Source organism: Rutilus rutilus, assembly GCF_951802725.1.
Source record: "Rutilus rutilus genome assembly, chromosome: 13".
Classification (NCBI taxonomy): domain Eukaryota; kingdom Metazoa; phylum Chordata; class Actinopteri; order Cypriniformes; family Leuciscidae; genus Rutilus; species Rutilus rutilus.
Window position 1 is genome coordinate 17,393,594 of NC_140218.1, and position 22,952 is coordinate 17,416,545.

General features: G+C 38.1%; 1 protein-coding gene across 4 annotated transcripts in view; it reads left to right on the top strand.

The window, feature by feature from the left end:
- The first annotated feature begins 527 nt into the window (after window positions 1-527).
- The window catches only part of clstn1 (calsyntenin 1), a 42,192-nt gene continuing 19,767 nt past the window's right edge, over window positions 528-22,952 (top strand). Inside the window, exons 1-3 of one of the 4 annotated variants that reach the window (XM_084427434.1) lie at window positions 528-828; window positions 17,767-17,889; window positions 21,650-21,679. In XM_084427434.1, the coding sequence (XP_084283560.1) occupies window positions 765-828; window positions 17,767-17,889; window positions 21,650-21,679 (217 nt within the window). In that variant the 5' untranslated portion in view covers window positions 528-764. The remainder of the gene's footprint in view (window positions 829-17,766; window positions 17,890-21,649; window positions 21,680-22,952) is intronic. The other 3 variants (XM_084427432.1, XM_084427435.1, XM_084427433.1) reach the window with 3 other exon arrangements.

Below are 22,952 nucleotides of genomic sequence, written 5' to 3' on the forward strand. Positions count from 1 at the left end.
GGCAATCATTTTATAGGTTTATCCTGTGCCCCAACTTCACCATGCTGTTAACTAACAAAAACTAGCAAAAGCTTGGTCAAATACAGTAATGCTGCCTTCATATGAGCTTTTTTTTGGTACAAGATTAGCTAGAAACTAGCTAACAATATCTCACATAGGTCTACAACTTCACATTTGACAACGTGTAGGCTTATTTATGATCATTCCAATAGCATGTGAAATGTCATTATCACTAAAACATCCCATCTTGGTATAAAATTATCCTACAGAAAACACTATGATATTATAATATAATTGATCAAGTTGACAACCCTCATACAAGCTAACTCAATCATTGACACTAAACCATAATAATCACGGTCGATTAAGCAGTATTGGAGAACACTGTGTTTTACACTTACAAACACACACCGCATCTTTTTGACTAATCCACACCCTCTCCCTGTCTTGATGCAAAGGGCAAAGCGGGCGGCCCGCACTCCCACAATAACAGTCGTGACGTCAGCCCGTCACCGCTCCCGTTGGATGCAGCAGCGGAGAGAGAGAGAGAGGGAGAGAGGGAGAGCGAGCGAGCTCTACGAACCGTGATTGAAAGAGAAGAGAGCTGAACGGCGGTGGCGGCAGCCATCTTAAAACTACCGCACTAATCCGAGATATACATCTTCTGGATATTTTTGCAACACTGAGCTGAATCAGATTTTATCCAGCGTGAGGAGATAGAATAACATTTTTTAAATCGTTCGCTGTTTTATTACGAAGACGGGATGCGGATCCGTGGGGCAGTCGGTCTGCTTTTAGGACTATTATGCGCGGTGGAGGCAGCCAAAGGTAAGATTCAAGACCTAATTCTAATCATAATAAAAATGTTAAAGTGTAACTTATCTCTTTAAAAATATTATTTGATATATTACCATAATTCAAATAATTTTAAAGGTTATTTGTGTTCCTGTGAGGATCCTCGGTCAAGGTTTCTTGACAATGATGTGAAATAATCGCTCGATATCACAGTGTGGATGTTGCGTCCGTACATCGTTGCTTATTAAAAATCAATCTCTACTCTAATTTTCCGTCATGAAAAAGAAAAGATGTCATGAAATAATTGCCGTGGCCTGTCAGCTGTGAAATGTAAACTCTCCCTTACGGTTCCGCTTCACTTGACAGCTATTTTTGAGTGTCAATCCTTTAAAACAACGATATTGTGTGCCAACACCCCGTGGCCAAGAAGACTTCAGCCTACAGCTATTTGTGTAACGTTATATCATCATAATCAGAGCATATTGCTTGCAAATCAAATCTGTGTGCTTGTTTTTGACCACATTCCCTAAGGCGGTTTGCGGCATTTTATCCGATAACAAGTTGTTTGTGATTTGTAACGTTACTGTTATATATAACGTTACCAATCAGATAGTGTGTCCGCATTGCAGATCCTTTGTGAAATACTATGTGGTCTAATTTTAAAAATTCATCTTTCAAATGGCTCACGCGCACTAAATATGACTGAAGGACATCGCTGCAGGTGCACGAGCAGACATTACAGCAGTGACACGGCTTGATGTGCGAAACATTTGCTTTACTTGTGAAACGCTGCCCTTACAGAAATATCCTGTCTTGCAGTTACCTGGTTCATTATTTTTAAAGATACGAGTGCGACTTTGCTGTGAATTTGAACTTTAATATGCGGATTTTATTAAAGAAATTGACCATTTAAAAGAGCGATAGGCTATTGTTTGACTGTATGGGTCAATGACGTCTCTAGTATTTTTGGTCCAGATCAAATAAGATATACAAAAATAGTTTACACAATGCTTTTATGATGAGAAATTGTTTAATTTTCTTGATTTAAAAGTCCTTTTGGCGTTTTATTTTTGAGAGGCAATGTTTAAAATGGCCTTCTGTTGTGTACACTTGAGTGTTCAAGGTGCACTGGAAGTATTTTATGGTTACACCACTTGACATTTTAGTCATTAGGTCATTTTTTTGTACAAAATGGTAAAAAATATATAATAAACTCAACATGAATAGCCTACTATTGATAAAACATCTAAGAACCTGTTACGTTTATACATAGCTACTAGTGTGTGTGTTGATTAGTGATTAGCCTAGTTGATTAGTGGTTTTCAATTGGTTTTACGTTGGCCATCAAGTGGCGACCCTACACTACCTCAGTTTTTCTAAACAAAGATGTCCTTGAAATCAAACATTGAATCCATTATTATAACCATGACTTTCATAGCACAACAATAGGGAAAATAGTAATAAAATAGTAAAATTATGCGAATGCATAAACACAACAGAAGTGTGGTTTACCAGACACTGGGACCAATATTGTATTAGTATTATCCATATTACCAGTGGCTAGTGAGACTGAATTAAAATTCTGTTGGGCTTGATTGGACGCAAGGGCATTGATGTCAACAAAAATTCATATCTTAGCCATTTTCTCATTTTTTTTCTAAAAATTGATAAGCTTTTAATCATCCACAACCCTGTCAGAACATCTTTCCTTGCCGTTAGTGTTTCCATGCTTTATCAAAAATGTTTTCAGGCTTATGTGTTTAAGTTGCTTTGGAGTCAAGATTAAAATCAATTTGTAGTTCCTAAAAATATATGCCTAAAGCACATATGATGATTACTATATTAAAGGACTCCTTGGATATCTGTGAATTTTGCTAGTTTTTTATCACTGGGAAATTGTGATTACTTGACAGCCAAAAAATGTGTCACTATTCAGAGTAGCACATTCAGAGGCAAGCATTTTTCTCTTATTAGTCTCTGTATTCACATTATTTAAATGTCCACCTCCACAGATGATGGCTTCGTCCGAAATCGCATATATACTTTCCTGCTATATAGTGTGACCGAATTCACAGTACTCATAAAAGAGTAGGCAAAAAGTACCAGGATGACCTAGGGCCTACTACTACCGGCGAGATGCTGAAGTGTGCATAAAATGGATACTTTACTATATCCTCCGAGGCCTTGGGAGAGGATTTGTGAATGTCAGTGAAGCAATTCAACTGAGGATGATGACAACATGGTGAATTTAGTACATCCGAATTAAATTTAAACTTAAGACATTCATAAAGAACATACTTTTTTAGTACTCGCAAAGTAAGTATGCATTCAAAAGAAGTACCTACTCAAGAGAGTATGCAATTTCTGACGCAGCCCATGTCTCACTCACAGTAGTTTATTAGCCTTAAATACCTTTATTACCCTTGATGCATTTGACAGGCTCTCTTTAAGCTTTGTTTAAACACCTGCTCACTTCCCTGCTGTTATCAGTTTAATGAAAACCCCACCTTCTCACTGGATTACACACCCCTGCAAACGGCCATGAGACGTCTAAGAAGTAATATCGTGTTCTTTTAGTGGCTGCCATATATTTATTTTTCTGAAGGATGGCGAGAGATGAATTAACACATTAATTAACCAGGGAGGAAATATCTGACTGTCATTAATTAGCTTATACATCATTAACAAGTGGCAGAAAGAAATAAACCCTAGTTAAAAAAGAAGTTTCTTCAATAAAGTAATTCAAATCAAGATATGACTAAGTCGTCTTCACAAGGTGCCGACTGAGTCACTCAAGACTTAAACACGGGTTTCTATTGATAGGCCAAGTTCCGCCTTCTGATCTTATGTCAAGTTGATATGTTTTATATGTAGCCTATATAACCATGTGTTTGCCAAACAATATGAAAATTAGATTTTGTGTGAAGGATTTTTTTATTTCATTGATGCAATAATGAAGGTTGAGATCTTTGGAAAGTTACTGGAGTATATCAGAGAAACTCAATCTCTATCGCATCTTATAAGGGTGAATTATTTCTACATTGTGACTCCTATAGACCTTATGTAGCCCCGCCCCTTTTCAGTGCTGCACTCGTTGTCTTTTGACTTCCGGTTTTATTTTAACAGCGATCTTGCGTATTTATGAATGAACGGCTCGTTTTAAAATCTTCCCGGTCTACTGACATTTGTTAAGACAACTGGTTTAAACATTACAATCCTCATGATAACTTTCGTTAACTTTTGTTAACTTTATATTAAGTAAATCCACTTCAAAAGCGAATTACTCCTGGACAGCACTGCCATAGGAATATACAGAGCGACTGCAAAAACGGAAGTTCAAAGACAATATTCTAAAGATGGCGGCGCCCTTGTTTCTCTGGCGCATAAGGTCTATAGTGACAGTTGGTGATTTGATTGGTACAAATTTTAAGAAACAATTGTCAGAGAAGAATATCCATATCCATAGCTACTAATAGATCCCTTTAGCAGTTCACAACATTTCAGATTGATGGAGATCTTAAATAAACAGCTGCTTGTTCGACCCTTGTGCCCCTTGGTCAAATGTTTTCCTTGTTTCAATGTGAATAGCAGAATGTCTTAACTTAAGGCCCTTGCACACTGAGTCCGAAATTTTCGCACGTTAAAAAATAAATACGACCTCACGTTATGTCAGTCACGCTTGCACACTGCCTCCGAAACTTTCGTCCGTAAAAAAAAAAAATCGAATCCGGTTCAATTTTCGGCGTTTTTCGCATCCGTAGCAAGCATTTTGAATGGTGTTTTGACAATTCAGAGCCACCGAATCACGAATGCGAAAAAAACCCATGCGATAATTTCGGACTCAGTGTGCAAGGGCCTTTACAGGTGGCTTGATGGATAATCTCTCAGGATTCTTCTTCTGAAGTGTTGGTTTTGCAGATAGCTAGACGTCCATTAGCAGCTCTCTGCTTCGATGTAAGCTTTGAAGGGCCCATTAATTCTAGGAACTGTGGGAAGAGAATTCACACAGCATAAGAGGATGGATAAAATAAGCTGAGCAGACTTTCTCTCAGGAGGAGGTGGTGGACTAATTGTTCCTGTGAAGCAGGGAACACACAGGGACTGTTATTGTTGCATGCTGTTAGAACTTAATTCATTTTTTGCTTTTAGAGTTTATTTGAAGTGTTTTGAAAGCATTTGGCTGATTAAATTGTTATTTTACTTTATCATATCTGTTACAGACATTCTGAGTTGTTGTTTTTTTTGCCCTTTTTTAGTTTCTCGTTCGTGTTTTCCACCCTCTGAATGCAGTTGTTTAATGGCTAAGAACCCAAGGTTTCATATGTTTTGCTATTTATTCATGGAATTTGTACTCCGGGAAACAAAGAGTCCCTTGGCCGAGAGCTCAGAGCCGCGCGCCGCAATAAACGCGTCACAATGCGCCCACTGTTTGACGCAACTCCGAATTATGTGACTTATGTACCAATCTTGAATTCCAAGTACTTTCTAAGCATAACAGTTAACAAAGCATCGCTCATCTGTTTTTTTTTTTTTTTTTTTTTAATGCTGCATTTTCAGTTTTGGTTCAGCCAGTGTGGTAGAAATTCACTTGGACAATCAGCTCTTAGTCGTCTTGGCGGCTGGGCAGTCGGTGGTAATTTCATTGGCCCCTTTGTGAGCTGAATTGAGTCAGTGATCTGTCAAGAATAGGTCATTACGTACTAAATATAAGGTCTGTCTCCTTGACTGGCATGATAGCTGGTTGACTGCTATTGTTGATCTTCCTAAAACAACATGCTGCTTTTCAAGTGAACAGACCAAATCATGTGTCTGTGTTTGTATATTTGTGCTCTACTGAGGGATGTTCAAAACATTTTCAAAATGGAAAGATTGATTGCTTAAAAAAAGAGTACTTTTTTTTTTTACGCATGCGCTAAAATACATATTTAAATTGTTAAACTTCTAATGAGCACACCACCATTCAAAAGTGTGGGGTCAGTAAGGGTTTTAAGAAAATACTGTGGTAAAAAATTAAGCTGAATTTTCAGCAGCCATTATTCCAGTCTTTAGTGTCACATGATCCTTCAGAAATCATTCTAACATGCTTTCGTGTTCAATAAGCATTTCTAATTATCAAGGTTGAAAACAGTTGTGTTGCCTAATATTTTTCTGTAAACCATGATGCATGTTTTCAGGATTCTTTGATGAATAGAAAGTTACAATAGAAATGTTTTGTATCAAATGTCTTTTACTGTTACTTTTAATCAATGTAATGTGTCCTTGCTAAATAAAAGTAATAGTTTCTATCAAAAAGAGCTTACTGACCCTGCTCCTACTGACTGATTATGATTATTATTATTATTATATACACTCTGTGATGACATGATATAATATTATAGGCTTATATATATCATTGTCATTTATTTTATATAAGAAAAAAAGAGAAAAATTAAAAACTGGTTCTTTGAAAACTAGTCAACCATTGTAATTGGATGAAACGTTTGTTACTGATGCTCAATATGACCAGTGTCACTGTAAAAAAAAATAAAGTTCCATCAACTTGGATGTTTAAGTCATTTCAACTTAAATTACATTAAACTGACTTAAAAAAATTAGTTGACTCTTGTATAACTTAACTTATTTCGATGAGTTAAAACAATGTAAAAACATATGTTGTCACAACTTATTGATCATATCATTTTTTACAGTGTAGATACTATTCAGTGTTTAAAGAGAAATCTTTTTCTTGGTCACTCATAAAGAACATTCTTCAGTGCCCAATTGAAAGCCATTTGGTCGGTAACCCTACCCATAACATCATTACGCTTACATTTCAGGTCGACTCAGTCTACACGCTAAATTCTCTGAAGAGAGCCCATCCATTCAGTGTCTGGCAGGGTTTGTGCTTTTTGTTTAGCCTGATAAATGTGGCCCTCTCCTATTCAGTGCCTCGTCGCGTCAGCACCAGTGCTCCATGGGAACAGGTAACCAGAGAGTAGGTGTTACCTGTGTATAGAGGTCTGTGCAGCTCAGCCTCCGGAGACATGAAAAGCAGCCCTGTCTTCTATGGCTACGGCTCGTTTTCACTCTCACTGGGCCTTTGTGTTCTCCATACTGAGCTGTGATTAAGCACCGTTCACACCGCCCTGCCCCCAACCTCATTGAAAACGCCTGGGCCTTGTTGTGCTGTAGCGACTGCTCTGGTGGACTAACAGATACTTCCTGGAGTACACACTGTGACCTTCTGCTTTGGCTTGACTATGAACCCTACTGTGAGATATTTTGGTCAGTAGAGCCCAGAGATTTTCTCTACATTTGTCTACAGGGTCTTAAACCTCAATGAACAATCAATTCCCTAACTGTTTATGCCCTTTTTTCAGTTTGCAAACATTAAAGTGTTGCTGTCAACCAACTTGACCAACTGGAAACTTGTTTAAGTCTATGTATTAATACATTTCAAGATGTTAAGACAATTAGCTGCTCGTTCTCCCTGCGGAAAATAACAATGATTATCATTATAAATATTTCCTGGCTGAATCATTATGATAGATCTGAGCATTATCTCTCTTGGTCAGGTAATTTGTAACATTTTCATTGGTGAATATTTTCACTGCAGGGCTCCAGACTGAGACTAAAATGACTGTAAATGTGATATAAAAAAAAAAGTGTTACATTGACTTAATTTAGTCTGACAGTAGGGAAAAATCCATAAGCGGATTTGTCAGATATTGTCTTGTTCGAGACGTTTTAGTACGCAATGATTAAGCCGTGATATCCGATTCAAGAACATATGGCTCTTATGAACCAGTTCTTTTGATGAGAATCCCAAACTGGTTAAAAAATTCTACCCTGTATTTCATTGGACAAGGTTAGGGTGTAGGGAAGGGTTATGGGTCATATTAAGGCCCGACATACTTCAAGCGAATTTGAAGAATGACCAGATGTGACATCACGTAATTTCGAACAAAATCAGGCCAAAACAAAGTTTGTGTAAACACATAACGCATACTATGTACAGAAAAGCAGTTGAGTCCAGAATACGACGAAAGAGAGCTAATTTGTGTTCAGGGTGTCAATTAAGGTTGCGAGAGATAGCTTGTTGGAATAGTTCTTCCTCTGTGTTTATGACAAACTAAGTGTGAGTACAGATTTAGTTTTTGCAAATCACTAAACCTGCCTGTGTTTTATTAACAGCTTTTTATAACTGTTGGTCCATTAAGCTTTATTAAGTGTTTTCTATGGGAGGAAAAGATTTAACGTGTAATTACTGTAAACGCGTTGCGTTCATATTTTGGCTTCATCTGCTTTTCTGTACATAGTATGCTTTATTAGTAGTGTGTGTATACTGAGTTTGGTCTTTTAATATCACTGTTTTAGAACATTATTAAGCCACGTTAGCATTTCAGAACGTCCCCGAGGCTGCGGGTGTCGTGACATTATTGCGCACAAAAGAAGTCCCTTTTCATTGGCTAGGCAGCAACCAATAAAACGACTCATTTGCGCCCTCCCCCTGCTCTCCTTTCTCTCTCGCTGCCACTGAGTTTGCACAAGATAGTTTTGCATCTAAAATATCTCGAAAATAGTTGCAAAAGTCAAGGCGTGAAGATTTGAAACTGCAGTGACAGATTTGAGAAGTTGCAAGTGTCTAATTGAGGTTGTACTGCGAATGTGAATGAATGAATAAGTGCAAATATGCACTTAAGTTTGTCTGTAACTGTCACTGTATTTTTGTGAATGGCATTTTTCACATTTGTGACTACTTGTCTGCAACTTCAAATTCAGAATACGGGTTTGTGGCTATTATCCGCGAGGGCAAATCTCAAAATTCAACTTTATTTTACAGGTTTTCACATTGGAGCTGTGACTGTAAATGTTAGCGTACAAGTACGGATATTTATTGTACAAGTTCTCAAATTCACATCTACATGCTCTCGAGTTTGAGCACCACTTTAGTTTTAGTTTAGTTTTTACACAAGCTGAAACTAAACATGTTGAGTGGTATTAACATTCATATAAATCATATGGAAAAACCCAGACAATAAGAGATTAAACAGATGAAATGAGGTGCTGATGACTTATAATCTTTATAGATGACTACATCAATATGCAGTCATAGTCACTGGATCACTATACTCTTGGCTTTTTTACTATAACAATTGTGCCTTTTAAACACACAGGTAAAGCAGCCAGAGTCAAGGGCAAGAGCCCAACTAAAGCCAACACTCATCACCATTATGGTGACTACAAATTAAACAATAATTCATCAACATCTAAACTTCTGTTAATTCTCAATACCGTCTGCTTCTCAATACTCAATACAATTCTCAATACTCGTCCCGCCAGGTGTAGAGCCCCTTGGACGCACGTTAGACGATGATTTGATTTTTGATTTGGCCCCTCCCCTTCCTTATGAAACTAAACATACCAAGTTATCTCTGCTAAACCTGATTAGTCCAATGAATCTTTCAGTTAAATAGTACAAACAACTAATGTTGTTTAGTAATGATAGCAGGTTTTTACTAAACATAAAATAATAAGTAATTATCACTCGTAAGTTTAATTCGAAACAAAATCTGGGTTTACAGTGTACTCTTTTACCTTCATAAGCTGCTTTATAGTAGAAAATTAAGTTGTACCTCTGATGAAATGACACTGACAAAGTAAAGCTGCTTGATTTTAAGCAATCTATTGTATAAAGTGCTATATAAATAAACTTGATGTGGCTTTGCTACGGTGCCGAATTGCAGAGCTCATGCAAACATATCCACCTTGCTATAATCAGATGCTTTTTTATGCTTTATTTAAAAAATGCTTGCTGTTTTCTCAATTTCGTTGTGTTTATTTTGTTATTGAGGGCACATATTTACATATTCATATAAACTCTGCTCTCAGCAGAGTGGCCGGTGTCGGATGTTCGCTAACAAAATACCCCAGGTCACATATTTCGAACATAGTTTTACCCCTAAGCGAAGAATGAAAAAGAACTTTGCCGTGAGTATATAGGGACCTTTAGTTGTAGGATTGTGTTGGCAATCAGCCTTGTGATTGTCATGACCAATGAAATCTATAGAATCGGCTGCAGGGCTGAGTTTGCACTGAACTGGTTTGGGGAAAGAAAACACGTGTTTCACTCTGGTGTGAACATAATAATATTATGTAATTACATTTAATATAAATAAATTTGTATACTTTGTAGAATTTATACAATTTATTATAAAATTCAATAATGTTCTAATCTTTTAACTAAAAAGTGGTTTGGTTTGAAAGCCATCTCATTTGTTCTGGAGACGTCGAATCAGTCGTTCAGTGATTTCCTAGCAGGCCATTGTGTATTGACATCTTAGGATGGCCCATTGTCCTGCATTCTTCACATGAGAATGGGGTCTGCTCAGCAAAGACGTCAAACCACGGCTACAAATTTGGAACGATTCTTCAAAAAGAAGCCGTTTATAAGTCTCTTTCAGGAGTAACTGCAAATCCATCAAGTGTGAAAGCCTAACCATTTTCAAGTCTGCCAAGGTGTAGATCAGTAGTTATCTTTTACTACCACTGATAGACCTTGAATTGTGAAGCAGCTGTGTGCTCTGTGAGAACTCGCAGCTCGCATTCGCACTCGAGGTGAGAACGGAGGCGTCTGTGGTGATAATTGACAAAGGCTGCGGTAGATCGCAATCTAGGAGGGATCACTGTCACGAAAGGTTTTTGGGCCACACTGACCGGAAATATAGCCTGACAAGCCAGACCCACATCAAGATGTTGGGTCTGGGAACACACCATTGGCAGGGCTCTATCCGATGGGCGGGATAAACGGTTGTCTTTCAATTCCCTCTGCACGCAATAGGATAGCGCTACAATCAACCAGAGCGTTTTCCCACCAGCGGAGCTAGTTGATAGATTAAACTTTTGGCAAAACTCCGAACACATCTTCCTTTTTTAAGAATGACTTCAGTGTCGTTCTTTGTTAACTCCAAACTCCAAGTCCTCAAGAGTCGTTTCGAAAGACCGCTGTTCGCCAGCAGCAGCCGCCATCTTCTTTGTTTTCAAGTAGCAGGGAATTCACGCAGAACCGTGCAACTCTGCCATCATTATGTTAAGCCCGCCCACCGACTCTATACACGATGTGATTGGCCTGACTAGAGTTTGCTTTTTACAGCTCGCAAGCCAACGGGGAGTTGCTAGACGACACTGGCTGCAAAATAAAATTTGCTGCCGCTAGGGAGCGTTTAGATTTCTAGGCTACCGGAAATAGCCATCCCTTGTTAAACCGTTTAAATGTGCCGTATGCAGCAGGACACAGGAGGAAAGCCCGTATTGAAGTTTTCTTTCAGACAATGTGGTTTTGTTGCCATATACATGAGCATTCAAGCCGTTCTGTCTTTAACAGATCTTGAGGGATTCTAGCAGATGGATGAACAAGCACGGCTGACACCGTAACCTTTGGCCTCCCCTCATCAATCAAATCATAATGCGAGAAACACACATTCTCACACTGCTATTGTTTTGGAGGTCTGCAGGTTTAATTCAGATTTCCAAGAATATAATTTGGACTCGCTCACCATTTTAAGAAGCCCATTCATCAGTGCGTCCCAAACCCCCCCATGTCAAATTATGGCCAAAATTAGGCTGTACAAAGTATGTCGCGTAATTGCTTGTGGGTTACTGAGCTATCAGCAAATTAATTGCTTCCGTTTGCCATTGCTGAAGACTGCTAGCTCTGTAGAGTAATGCATGCGTCAATAATTACAGGAAAAAGTCTTGTTCACTTCCTTTGGAGTGCCACCATCCAACAAGGGATATTTGCAAATCTGCCACAACATCGGTATGATATAATTAAATTTAAGATAAAACTTATATGACTGCAAAAGAAGATTGATAGGCTTGTGTTCAATGATATGGAAGTAAACAACATATTTACTACTAAAGCCACTGTTTGTAATCTTTTCCATGCTTTCGTCAGTCACAATAATGTAATGTCTTTTGAATGATCTATATTTGAAGGCTTTTATTGACAAAAATTGATAAATGTGATTTATTGTGATAAATTAGTTGGTCAGTTTAGTTATTAACCGAATACATTTTTTATTGTTAATTACAATTATTTTAATTATCTTCTTTATGTGAACTACCATTTAAAAGGTAATGTTTCTTCAAAAATCAATCTAATATTCTGATTGTGTGCTTTCTTATTATCATCAATGTTGAAAACAGTTGTGCTGCAGAACATTCTTTTGTGGAAACCATGATACATTTTTTGTTTTCAGGATTATTTGATGAATAGAAAGTTCATTCATTCTAGTTTATTTATTTAAAATGGAAATTTCTGTAGTTTCATTTATAAATTAGTTATTAAAAAACAATATTCAGCTTTCACTTCATCATAATGTTTACAAAAATTCAGATTTCCTTTTTCTTGCTCCAAAACAGAGAAATGGAAATCAGAAATGATCCACTGTAGCGGTGTGTTCTCATAGCCGTCTTGCTGTAAACTTTTGACTTGAGCGTATGACACATTGTTAAGTCTGTGACCTTGTAGGTGAATGAAACAGGAGCATCTCATTATGGGATTAGGTTTCGGTGGGTTTACATGATGGCTAACAGGATTGCATGCCAGGCATAGCACAATAGTGCCTGACCCGGACCCCCCCGCCACCCCCCCCCCCCCCCCCCCCCCCCCCCCCCATCTGCGCTCGGCGCGTGCTGTCTGGACAGAGCCACTGCAATAATATTTTTCATCGATCATATAACATAGCGAAAGCTGCACATGGTCTGCGTCCCAGTCGGTCACGGTGACGCAATCTGACTGGATGGCTGTGCTGCATAAAGCATGTAAAAGGCTGTGACTAGGCGATTCTATGCTTGCCAACTCCAATATGTAGCTTGGAATGTGTTTGGATGTAAAGCCGCCGGCTTGTTCCGGATGCCTCCGCTTCACTGAGACAGACAGGGTTTATTTAGCCCCTTTGACATACATGCAAAAAATACTCTCAGGAACTGGTTAGTCTGAAGGTCTTCATTATTAGTCTGTGATCTCCTAATCTTGGGTGCTGCTAGGATGGAGGCAGCTTCAGGCCGACTGTGTTTCCTCCTCATTCGGGCTGCATCATTAGCCACTAATTTGTGCCTGCTAGCATTCAAAAGCTTTGATTACGGCTAAATGGCTTAATTTGCGGATATTATCCAAATGACTGTAATCTGGAGAATGGATGGTGGCAAACGGTTTGTGCATGTCAAATACAAATATTGCTGTCTGCAATTGTGAAAAGTAGGGACTCTTTCTCTAATGACATTTTCTGTTAAAGGTGAAGGGTGGAATTTCTCTGATACAATTCCACTGTCACCCAATGGAATGATGTATAATATAATATAACTTTGACAATTATTATATTACATTATATTATTGTTCTTTCCTTTCTGTTCCAGTCTGCTATGGGCTTCAGACTTCAAATAAACATATTACTCTCTGATGTATCAGCCTGAATGAAAATGTATTGACCTGTGATCTCTGCGCACATATTTACTCCACTGTGCTGAAGTGTCAGTGCTGCTCTAATGCACCAGTTACATAACATTGATTTGCATGGCTTTCATGTATAAAACTCCATGCTGCCTGAGTGAACATCCTCTTCAAACATCGACAAAACTGAGTGTGTTTCCATCTATAGCCATCTGTAGCCTTTAACCACTTGTCTCGACACTCTACTTCTCTACTCTCTGACTGTTGTCATTACGAAATCATATCTTGGGTGTGTTGTCATCATTTGTGGCCTATTTATCTAACAATTCTCCCCGTTATATGAGGCGTTGGTTGTCACAGTTGCTTTGTGTTGTTGCTGCGCAAGGATCTAAAGTGTTTCTATGCAAAATGGATGTTAAAAAAAAACCGCCAACTGGCTTCCTGCCGTCCCAAACGGTTGCCTTGTGCCAGAGCTGCAGGGCGCTTGGAAATGATATCAACCACATCAGAGATCGTTCAGTAATCAGATTCATTCTCCGCCAGCCTGGTAACCAGCCCTTCCTCTTTGATGGACGCTCGTTTAGTTTAGTTTATTGCACACCAGACGTCAGTGTGGGCTTTTCAAACATAAGCTGTTTTTAATGGTTCATTAAGGGCTTCAAGGAAGTTTAAAGAAGAAAATAATTGCAGTTTGATTGGCAAATGTGTTTTTGGTTAGAGAAGGAGTGATATGTGTACCATATGTTGTTTGAGTGTGTGTGTGTGGGAGTGTCGCCAGTGTTTAGCAGGTGTTTGGCTGCTGTGTTTAGTGGTTTTCTCTAGCTGGGATCTCTGCCATGACTGAATGCTCTCCAAGAGGTATCAAGGACCCTTATTGAGATGTTCCAAAATAAAGACTCATTCATTAAATTGTCTAGTTGTCCGTAGAGCATCTTTATAATTCACACTTGGTTTGGTGAACAGGTTCTTAGTGAGGAGTATCTCTTTTTATGCTAATATGCGATGCTAACCATGTTATCAGATTGTTTGTTCCAGGGCAGAAGGGTTTGTGAGTACAAACAGTTCTTTGTCAGTGTAAACCCAGCTTAACCTCACTCAGCTACAAATGTCCCACACTGCTGCTTTGATTTACTTTCTATTACTTAGCGGGGCTTTTTAAGGCGTTTTCAGATTGTGTAGCTTTCCTAAGCGGTTGTACTGAGGAACCCAAGCCATATCTAGGGACCACAAGATAATAAGCTGTTTCTATCCAATTTGCAAATTACAATTTTTCCAGAAAAATGTAATTATTGGAGAAAACGATTTGTGAATAAGACTATATGTTCAAGAGAACAAAATCATCACTTCCAGGAAAACTGGCGCAAAATAGAAATGGAAATTGTTGCCACTTACAAGGTCCCGTGGCTCATTTCTTAAATGTAATAAAGTACTTGCGGCAGATGACAGGTTTGCCTTCAGCATTTCAGAATGGCCAGAATAAAATGCTTTTTTGACCAATGTCCAAATTTATAGAGTGACTTGCCTGAGTGTATACATAAAAAAAAATATATATATATATATTAATAATTTTTAGTAAATGTATTCACATTTTGGTGTTTCAAAATTTCAAAATTTGCATTTTTTTTATTCTTTTTGGAAAAAATATGTTATGCTCACCAAGGCTGCATTTATTTGATCAAAAATGCTGTAAAAACAATACAGTAAAAACATTAATATTGTGAATTGCAAAGTTTTCTATTGTGATATATTTTAAAATGTAGTTTGGCCCTGTAATGGCAAACACTGCATTTCCAGCAGCCATTACTCTTCAGTGTCACAATTCTTCAGAAGTCATTAAAATATGCAGATTTTTAGTTTTATACCATAGTCTGTCTGAATATTATATTCTGATGTGCAAAACCGTTTAATGCGCAGGTAGTTCCAAATCAGTTTAATTACTGTTCTATATTAATGTGCTGCTTTCATTGAAACACACACACACACACACACACACACACACACACGTCACTTGCTCACAGAGATCGGAGATCACGCTGCTCACACACAGAAACAGGAGCACAGACACTTGTTGTCAACGCTGCCCTGCAAATTTTATTAATGATATAGCTTTGCTACTGAATTGGTACATTATATTACTCAGCAAGGAGGTGGTGACGTCGCTGTTTTTAACGTAATTAAACTCACAGCTTCATTGCTAGAGGATCTTTCTTTCTCTCTCTCTCAACAGGCTAATTAATTGAAATAAATGTTAGAATTCAGTTAAAAAAAAATGTAGTCGTACCGCTGATGAAATGTTCTCAGCCTGTTTTTCCGTTCTTAGTAGCATTATGTCCCAGCTTGCCCTTTGAGCATGTGACTTACCTCGGCTCTTAAGGTTTTATAAACCTGGGATTTTAAAGCAGATTACCAGGGTAGTCTGGTCTGACAATCTGTCCAGAGACAACAAGCAGCGGCGGCAGCACTCCTGGGTCACGTGAATCCACTTTGCTAAGACGATTTATGAACCAGATCACAAATTTCACAGACCTTACCAAGTCCTGGCCTTCCTCCCAGCTCTCTTTGCACTGAATACATACAGCATTCGAATCATGTGTTCGGAGCGTTGATAGACGTGTACAATCGTTGGTTGCTGAACCATGCAGTTTTAAATCACAAATGTATCGCAGCAGAAAATTAACAGGGTAAAGAAACATGAAAATGAAGCGACAGTTCTGTCAAGCATACTATTTTCCTGAAGGTGTGAAATTGAACGAGGCGTGTAATGTGAACGGAGGTGAGCATTATGGTGTTATTGCTGTGGAGGTTATATCCTTCAATTAGTGTCAGTGATCAGGCTTCTGCCTGCGGGGTGAGTCGTAAGACACCGGTGCTGAGAAACCGCGGTGAAGCCAATAAATCATCCGTATTTGCTCCAGCAGCTGCACAAGGAGCACAAGGAGCACAGCTTTTCTTCAGACAGCACTTTTCTGTACAGTGTACAGTGTAAGGGATGGGAGCTGTTAGCACTGTGGATGTTGAAGAGTTTACATGCACAAGAGTCACAGACTTTTTTGTTTTTTAATGTGTTGGCTTGAGCGATGAGGTGACGTAGAAGATTTTACTTTTCTTTTTTAAAATTCATTTAGCAGGTGGTTTTGATCCAAAATGATTTACAAATGAAGAGAAACACTTTTTCAGGAAGGAGCTAACAATATGAGCAGTGCCATAGTACAGAATTTATAAATTACATATTAAAAATCACAATTTTCATGAATGCATTACTGTATTAAAGAACATCTTTTACTCAAAAACACAAAATTAGATTACAAGAAAGATTAACATTTATAATATCCACCCTCTTAAAGTCTTCCCTGTTTCATACTTCTCCTTTTTGGTTTTCCAGAAAGAAAAAAAAATATTATAAATGCACACTATGTATTATATATTATAATACATGTACATATTATAACACACACACATATATATATATATATATATATATATATATATATATATATATATATATATATATATATATATATAAATATATAATAATAAATTAATAGAGTTTTCTTTTTAAATATATTTTTCAATTAAATGATTTTATATATATTTTTAGATTATTATATTATTTGATTTCATATTGTGATGCATTACAAAAATAGTGTAACATTGTAATGTCATCATTTTAATGCATCTATAAAAAAAATGGTTCAGAACAACATGAGGAAATTACAAAAACGTTAATATTTTTGGTGCGAATCCCTATTTCTTTAAGCAAAACGATTCCTCCATAAGGAGATATAGTCCCTGACATGAAAAATAAGCAATGTTAATTTTAAATTGTATGTGTACTGGGAGTCTGTATTGTCTAGTTATTATTCAGTGCCATAACTATCTATTTTATAATTATGATTAAGGGTTAGTTAGGGGTTCACTGAAGAGCTATGGCTTTTAGCTTCGTTTTGAAAGGCGTGTTTCTTAACAGCTGATTCAGTCATACCGCCGCGAGATGGACCCTAGTGTTGACGGCATCAGTCTGCTGAGCTCATTTCCTTTCCCTGCGGCCTCGCTGTCAGGTCCACACACAATGAGATCAGCACTGCAGGAGTATCCCCTTTCGCCCAGCAACTGCTGATGTACTCACATTTCGGATGCAGGCACTGATTAGCCGTTGAAGTGAGCAATCTGCCCTTCACATCAACCTCTGCGTCCAGACAGCGCTGCCACTGCTGCAGTGCTTCTGCAGTCTGAAGCTGAAACACACCGCATCTGTCCTCTCTGCTTTCAGAGCTCAAAGCACTTCAGTCAACACTAATGAGCGGCTGAGCTTCTGCGTTCTCTCAGCCCGAACAAACAGAGGCGACAAATGCCACTGCTCACCACTGCTGCGCTATGTCATTGTGGGATTTTGCGCTCTGCCTTGAAGCTAGCATACAGTTGTGCTGACACATAGTCAATCCTCACAGAAAACTAAAATAATTGGTTGTTGTCTGGGTTTGGTTTTATTCAGCAACTAGATAAACTTCTAACGTCCTGTTTCTTTTTTCCCCACACAGTAAATAAGCATAAGCCGTGGATTGAGACCACGTATCATGGTATCGTAACGGAAAATGACGACAAGGTTCTCCTGGACCCTCCGCTGATAGCCTTGGATAAAGATGCCCCGTTGCGCTATGCAGGTAAGATCCTCCATCTTCTGGTCTCAGATGAGGCTGTCAGCCATTTTGCTTCCTCATGCTTTCCAAAGGACAGTTTACCTACAAAAAAATTTAAGTTCTGTCATCATTTCTTCCATAAAAAGGGATTTATTTTTAAACATAAAATGAAATCTAAAACAAAATATGTTTAAGTTGAAGTACTAAAATAACTAAAACTACATAAACTAAAGCTAAAAACAAAACTTAATAAAAACTATATAGACATATTTTAAAAAAAAACGTATAAATAGCATAAATAATAGTATATCAATGACACTAAAATAGCATTGCAATGTGACAGTTGTGGCGTCATTTCCATCATGACCAACAATTTTACCACTAATAAAGTTCTATAAATAAAAATTTAAAAAAATGACAGAAACACTCAACTAAAATGAGCTCTTGTAGATTTTTGACCATTGATTTGAAACACCATTGGTTCTTGTGTGTCATGTGACCAAACATCATCATTGACATTAAACCTTATGTGATGCCACCACTTTTATAACCACTCAAATTCACCTTTTGCACAGAAGAAACAAGTCATGCAAGTTTGGAACAACGTGAGCGTGACTAATATTGACAGAATTTTTATTTTTATCATAAGTATTTTGTTGCAGTGATGACCATGCACCTGATTTGTATGGTGCATTATAATGAAATACTTTATCCTAATACCTTTATCCTTTAGAATATTTAGTCAGCTAGGAACCATGTTTTTTGGGGTTTGGTAATGTATAAGCTTTCCTACTCCCTTATTGTCAATTATCTTGACTAAAATGTGTTAAACCTTAAAATAGCTCTATAACAAACCATAATTACATTTTGAATAAAAGACCTAATATCATCAGCCTGCTGTTGAGCTGTACTGATGTGATTGGTGAAGTCAGGTCTTGTTGGTAATTAGGTTTGTAGATTCTTGCAGACTCTAAAGCTCTAGGTTAATGGGGCTGTTCGTTTCTCCATACTTTACTGCTCTGTGCTTCTTGCCTTTATATTTGCTCATGTCTCTAGACATTTAGCAGTGGATATAGTAGAGCAAAGCTAAAGATCTAAAACATCGGGTTCTGTTGATCTCTACGGAATCCAGAAGCGAGTTAAGATAGATGTTGGTGGTGCGCTTTTCCCTTATAATCTTTCCACCTATTGCAGATAGTCAGTTTGGAGAGCCAATTGAGGTGTTTTTAAGCATGTTGGATTAATACACTCATATTTAATCAGTACAGAAGAAGATAGGCAGTCCATAAACCCATCACTTTTTAAATTGCTTCTCTCGTTTGCCGGGCAGATGGTTGCCAGACTTCTAGAGCTCTTCTGATATCAAGATCAATGAAATTTCTTCATACTCTGCTCTTTTCCTGTGAGAGGGAATGTGCAGCGTTGGCTCTGGCCATTTTTAATCACTTAGAGATTTACTTTGACCTCATTTCAAATCTCATTATGCAGTGTTCCATTGTAAACGCACTCCCTCCTTTCTCACAGTTTTAGCACCAGTCCTTGGTAGTCTCCTGGTGCCCCCTGTGAATATGGGACACGGCAGCAAACATTTGGGAGAAAGATTGATCCACTAATGTGGTTTACCTTGAGTTATTTGTATATGTCAATGCGTTTAGGTCATTATTCACTGATAATCACCCCCTCATGCCGCAGCACCTCATAAATATATAATTCCTCTGATAGTTCATAAGGAATCATTTCAGCAAGCTTTGTTTGTAGGAGCCAGCCGTGAGAGAGCAGACATTTGGCACACTGATTATATTAAGAAGCTCTCTAAAATTCACTTTGAAGCCGTCACATGGCTGTGTGGGTGACTGCTGCATTCTTCTTAGCTTCTCTGCCAATACCGGCCCGTTCAGGACATGGTGCCATGCTGACTAACTCACTTTACTCTGATCAGGAAGCTTGCCAAAAGCCGTACTGAACTGTTGTGACCAGGGTTGCGTTAACAATAGGGCTAGGCGAGGCTGAAGCCCCAGGGCCCGAGCAAGTAGGGGGCCCGTGATTGGCTGTGAGTAGATTGACTGGCCATCGGGAGCACCTGAACTTTTCCCGGTGGGCCGATCGCCAAAACCCCACTGCGCAACAAAATAGGCTACTAATGTAGAAGGGTGTTCCCTAACAAAACGGAAATCATAGCAGAAGCATTTTGCCCCCAACATTTTAAATATCTGGGGAATTTTTGTCGAACAATTAGATTTATTTAGTTTAAATAAAAAATTGCTTCAAAGGGTACAGTATCCCATTAAGGGCAGCCATGCAGCATCATGATTGATGTTCTGCTGGCTTTTTATAAACCAGCATCGAATTCCACTGCAGACATGACGTACTCTATCGAGAGCTCTTACATTCCTATCAGTGGAGGAATATTCAGTGCCGGCTGGCTGTCAATTTCAATATTTCCTCTGACTTGTTATAAGCGAATCGTTTAACTTTTTCAGACTGTTAAAAATGAAATGCTTAGACAGTAATGAAGCAGAAGCTAATCAAATAAACAATTACGCCCCTTCACCAGTCTTGTTTCTCACGTCTCAGCTGTTGTTACGTCTTCATCGATTCCATCGAGTTGAATGAATCAATATTCATGTGTTTTGCTTGTTGGGAAATGGAGGACTATTGAAGCTGGCACTTGTCATGCGGGCTGAAGCGCCAGTCTGGGTTTTAGGGGAAGTGTGGGGATGTACAGTCATTAAAGCCCCAGAATGCACTGATGAGGCACAAAGTTTCCACCGCATGACTTGCTCTGAACAGCAGATCCTAATGGAAAATCTATCTCTAATTGTAGGGGTAAAATGAGGTGGACGGGTCCACCAGCAGAGGCCACTGATAGGGTCAAACTGGACCCTTAGCGGTCAACCAAGCAAAAAAAAAAAAAATATATATATATATATACACTTTTTTTTTTTAATGAAGTTGGCTAATTTTAGTGCTGGTCAAGTGATGATAAATGATAGTACTATAAGGAGAGTTTTTGGCTAACCCTTATTCTTTCATACGGTTGAATCATTCATGGTTTTAACCCTAACAGGGACTCTATGGCTATTTCCACCTGTGGTCAAGGCTGTTCTTTGTGTTTCTGTGACTGTTAATGTGGACTCATCCAAGTATATTGTTTTGTGCTGTATACAGTCTTACTAGGACTCAGAATACCATCAGAATTGGTATAAATGTTGCCCCCCTTTTATTTTATTTTTAAATGATTTAATAAACTTGATCTCTTGGATCAAGAATTTGTAATTTATTTGGTTGGTATTATGGTTCCTCTGGGGGGAAATAATCAGCAGTATTATTTACTTGCATATATCTTTTAAAATACTTTAATGATGATGCAGATGTATTGATGAATCTGAGTTTTGAATCAATTCATGTACAGTTTAAACTGATTCATGAAAATGAATACCAACTCTAATGCCATTTCAGTTTAAAATCAGAGATGTTATTAAACCATATCTGTCCTAATGCTCTCATATAGAGGTTACGACGCTCTTCAGGAAACTTAATAGCCAAGTAAAAAGCACATTAAAGTCATTTATATATTCCAGTGCTGCTTAATTTTAAATCCTAGCAAAATGATCATAAATATTCAATATATGCCCTAATCTGTACCAGCGCAAAAAGTCAAATGAGGTATTTTGAGTCCTCGACTGCTTCTGTAACATCTGTATTCTTTTTCTTGTCTCTGTGTTTCTGTGCATCTCATTCTTTCTCTGACTGACCTGGGTTTATCTTTTCTCCCTTCTTGTAGAAAGTTTTGAGGTGACCTTCACCAAAGAAGGTGATGACGGGCTCTTTCTACTGCCTTGTAATCCGTTTTATTAACCCACTAACGCAAATACAAAATAAATCGGCACTTCACACGGAAACTCCTGTCATGCTCTTTTAATCTCTTCCCAGTTCTTCTTCTTTTGATTTTTGTTTTTCAGTTTTCTCTCACCTTTGAATTTGTTGGAAATGAAATTTTAGCAACTGGATGACAAGTGTGATGCGGGGATAACAAAATCTAGAAATATCTATGCATGAGACATCCATTGAAGTTTGCAGATCCTAACAGTGCTTCAGCTAAAAAAAAACTGAATAAATAAAGGGAAATAATGCTCGCACACCAGATTCTCGGGGGGGGGGAACATCTTAAAAGTGTTTTTTTTTTAGATATCCTGTTTGTAAAGTAGCTTTTAAGGGTTCACTTTAAGCACAACAGATCATAAATCAAAGAGACTGATGCTATACAGGTTAGTTCCTGCTGAGATTGTTAAAAGATGCAAACTCTCTGCTGTCCGGTCTGTGGTGTGGTTTGACCTCTAGTCTGAGCCTCTTCACCCTCTCCTCCTCTAATTTGAAATACACAGCATGGCAACTACTGCTGGTTGATGTGGATGTCAAGCAAATGGATATTTCTAACCCCAGCTCTCATCCAGCCTTTAAGTTTCACTGCCTCTGCTACTCTCTTTTGTTTTATTGTTTCATTCTTTCAGTTAAGGTTTGAGAGAGACAACATTGCACAGGAAGACTTCCTTCTCACCAAAATCTAGTTTTAAGGGGAATTTAAACTCCAAACGAGGGTTCTTTTGTTTGTTTGTTTGTATATTTGCTTTGATTTGTGAACTTCTGATCGAATGCTGGATCTGTCATAAATCCTCCTCATCGCCCCATGATTAACTTAACATTTTAACCTTGTTTTCTTGTTTAAATGTGTTACTTTTAACCAAAAATTAGTGTTAAACACCTTTTAAGTACTTTTTAAAATATGTTATGTTATTTGAATGTATTAAATACAACCGATATCTGTTTATTGGTTCATATCATTTCCTTCCTGTCCTTGTATTTAAGTATTCCTGTGAAATGCCTGTCCACATTCTGGGTTTCTTACTGCATGACTGGATGCAATGTGATCAAATGGCTTGGACCAGACATCTTTTAACTCTCCCTTCCACCTCCTAAAAACTCACCCCATCCCACAGTGCTTCTGGCTTCCTCCACAGACACCTTCACCTCCCACCTCCCCTCAGTGTTTAGATCCTTTTGGCTGCCAAACCAACTTTGGCTGTTCT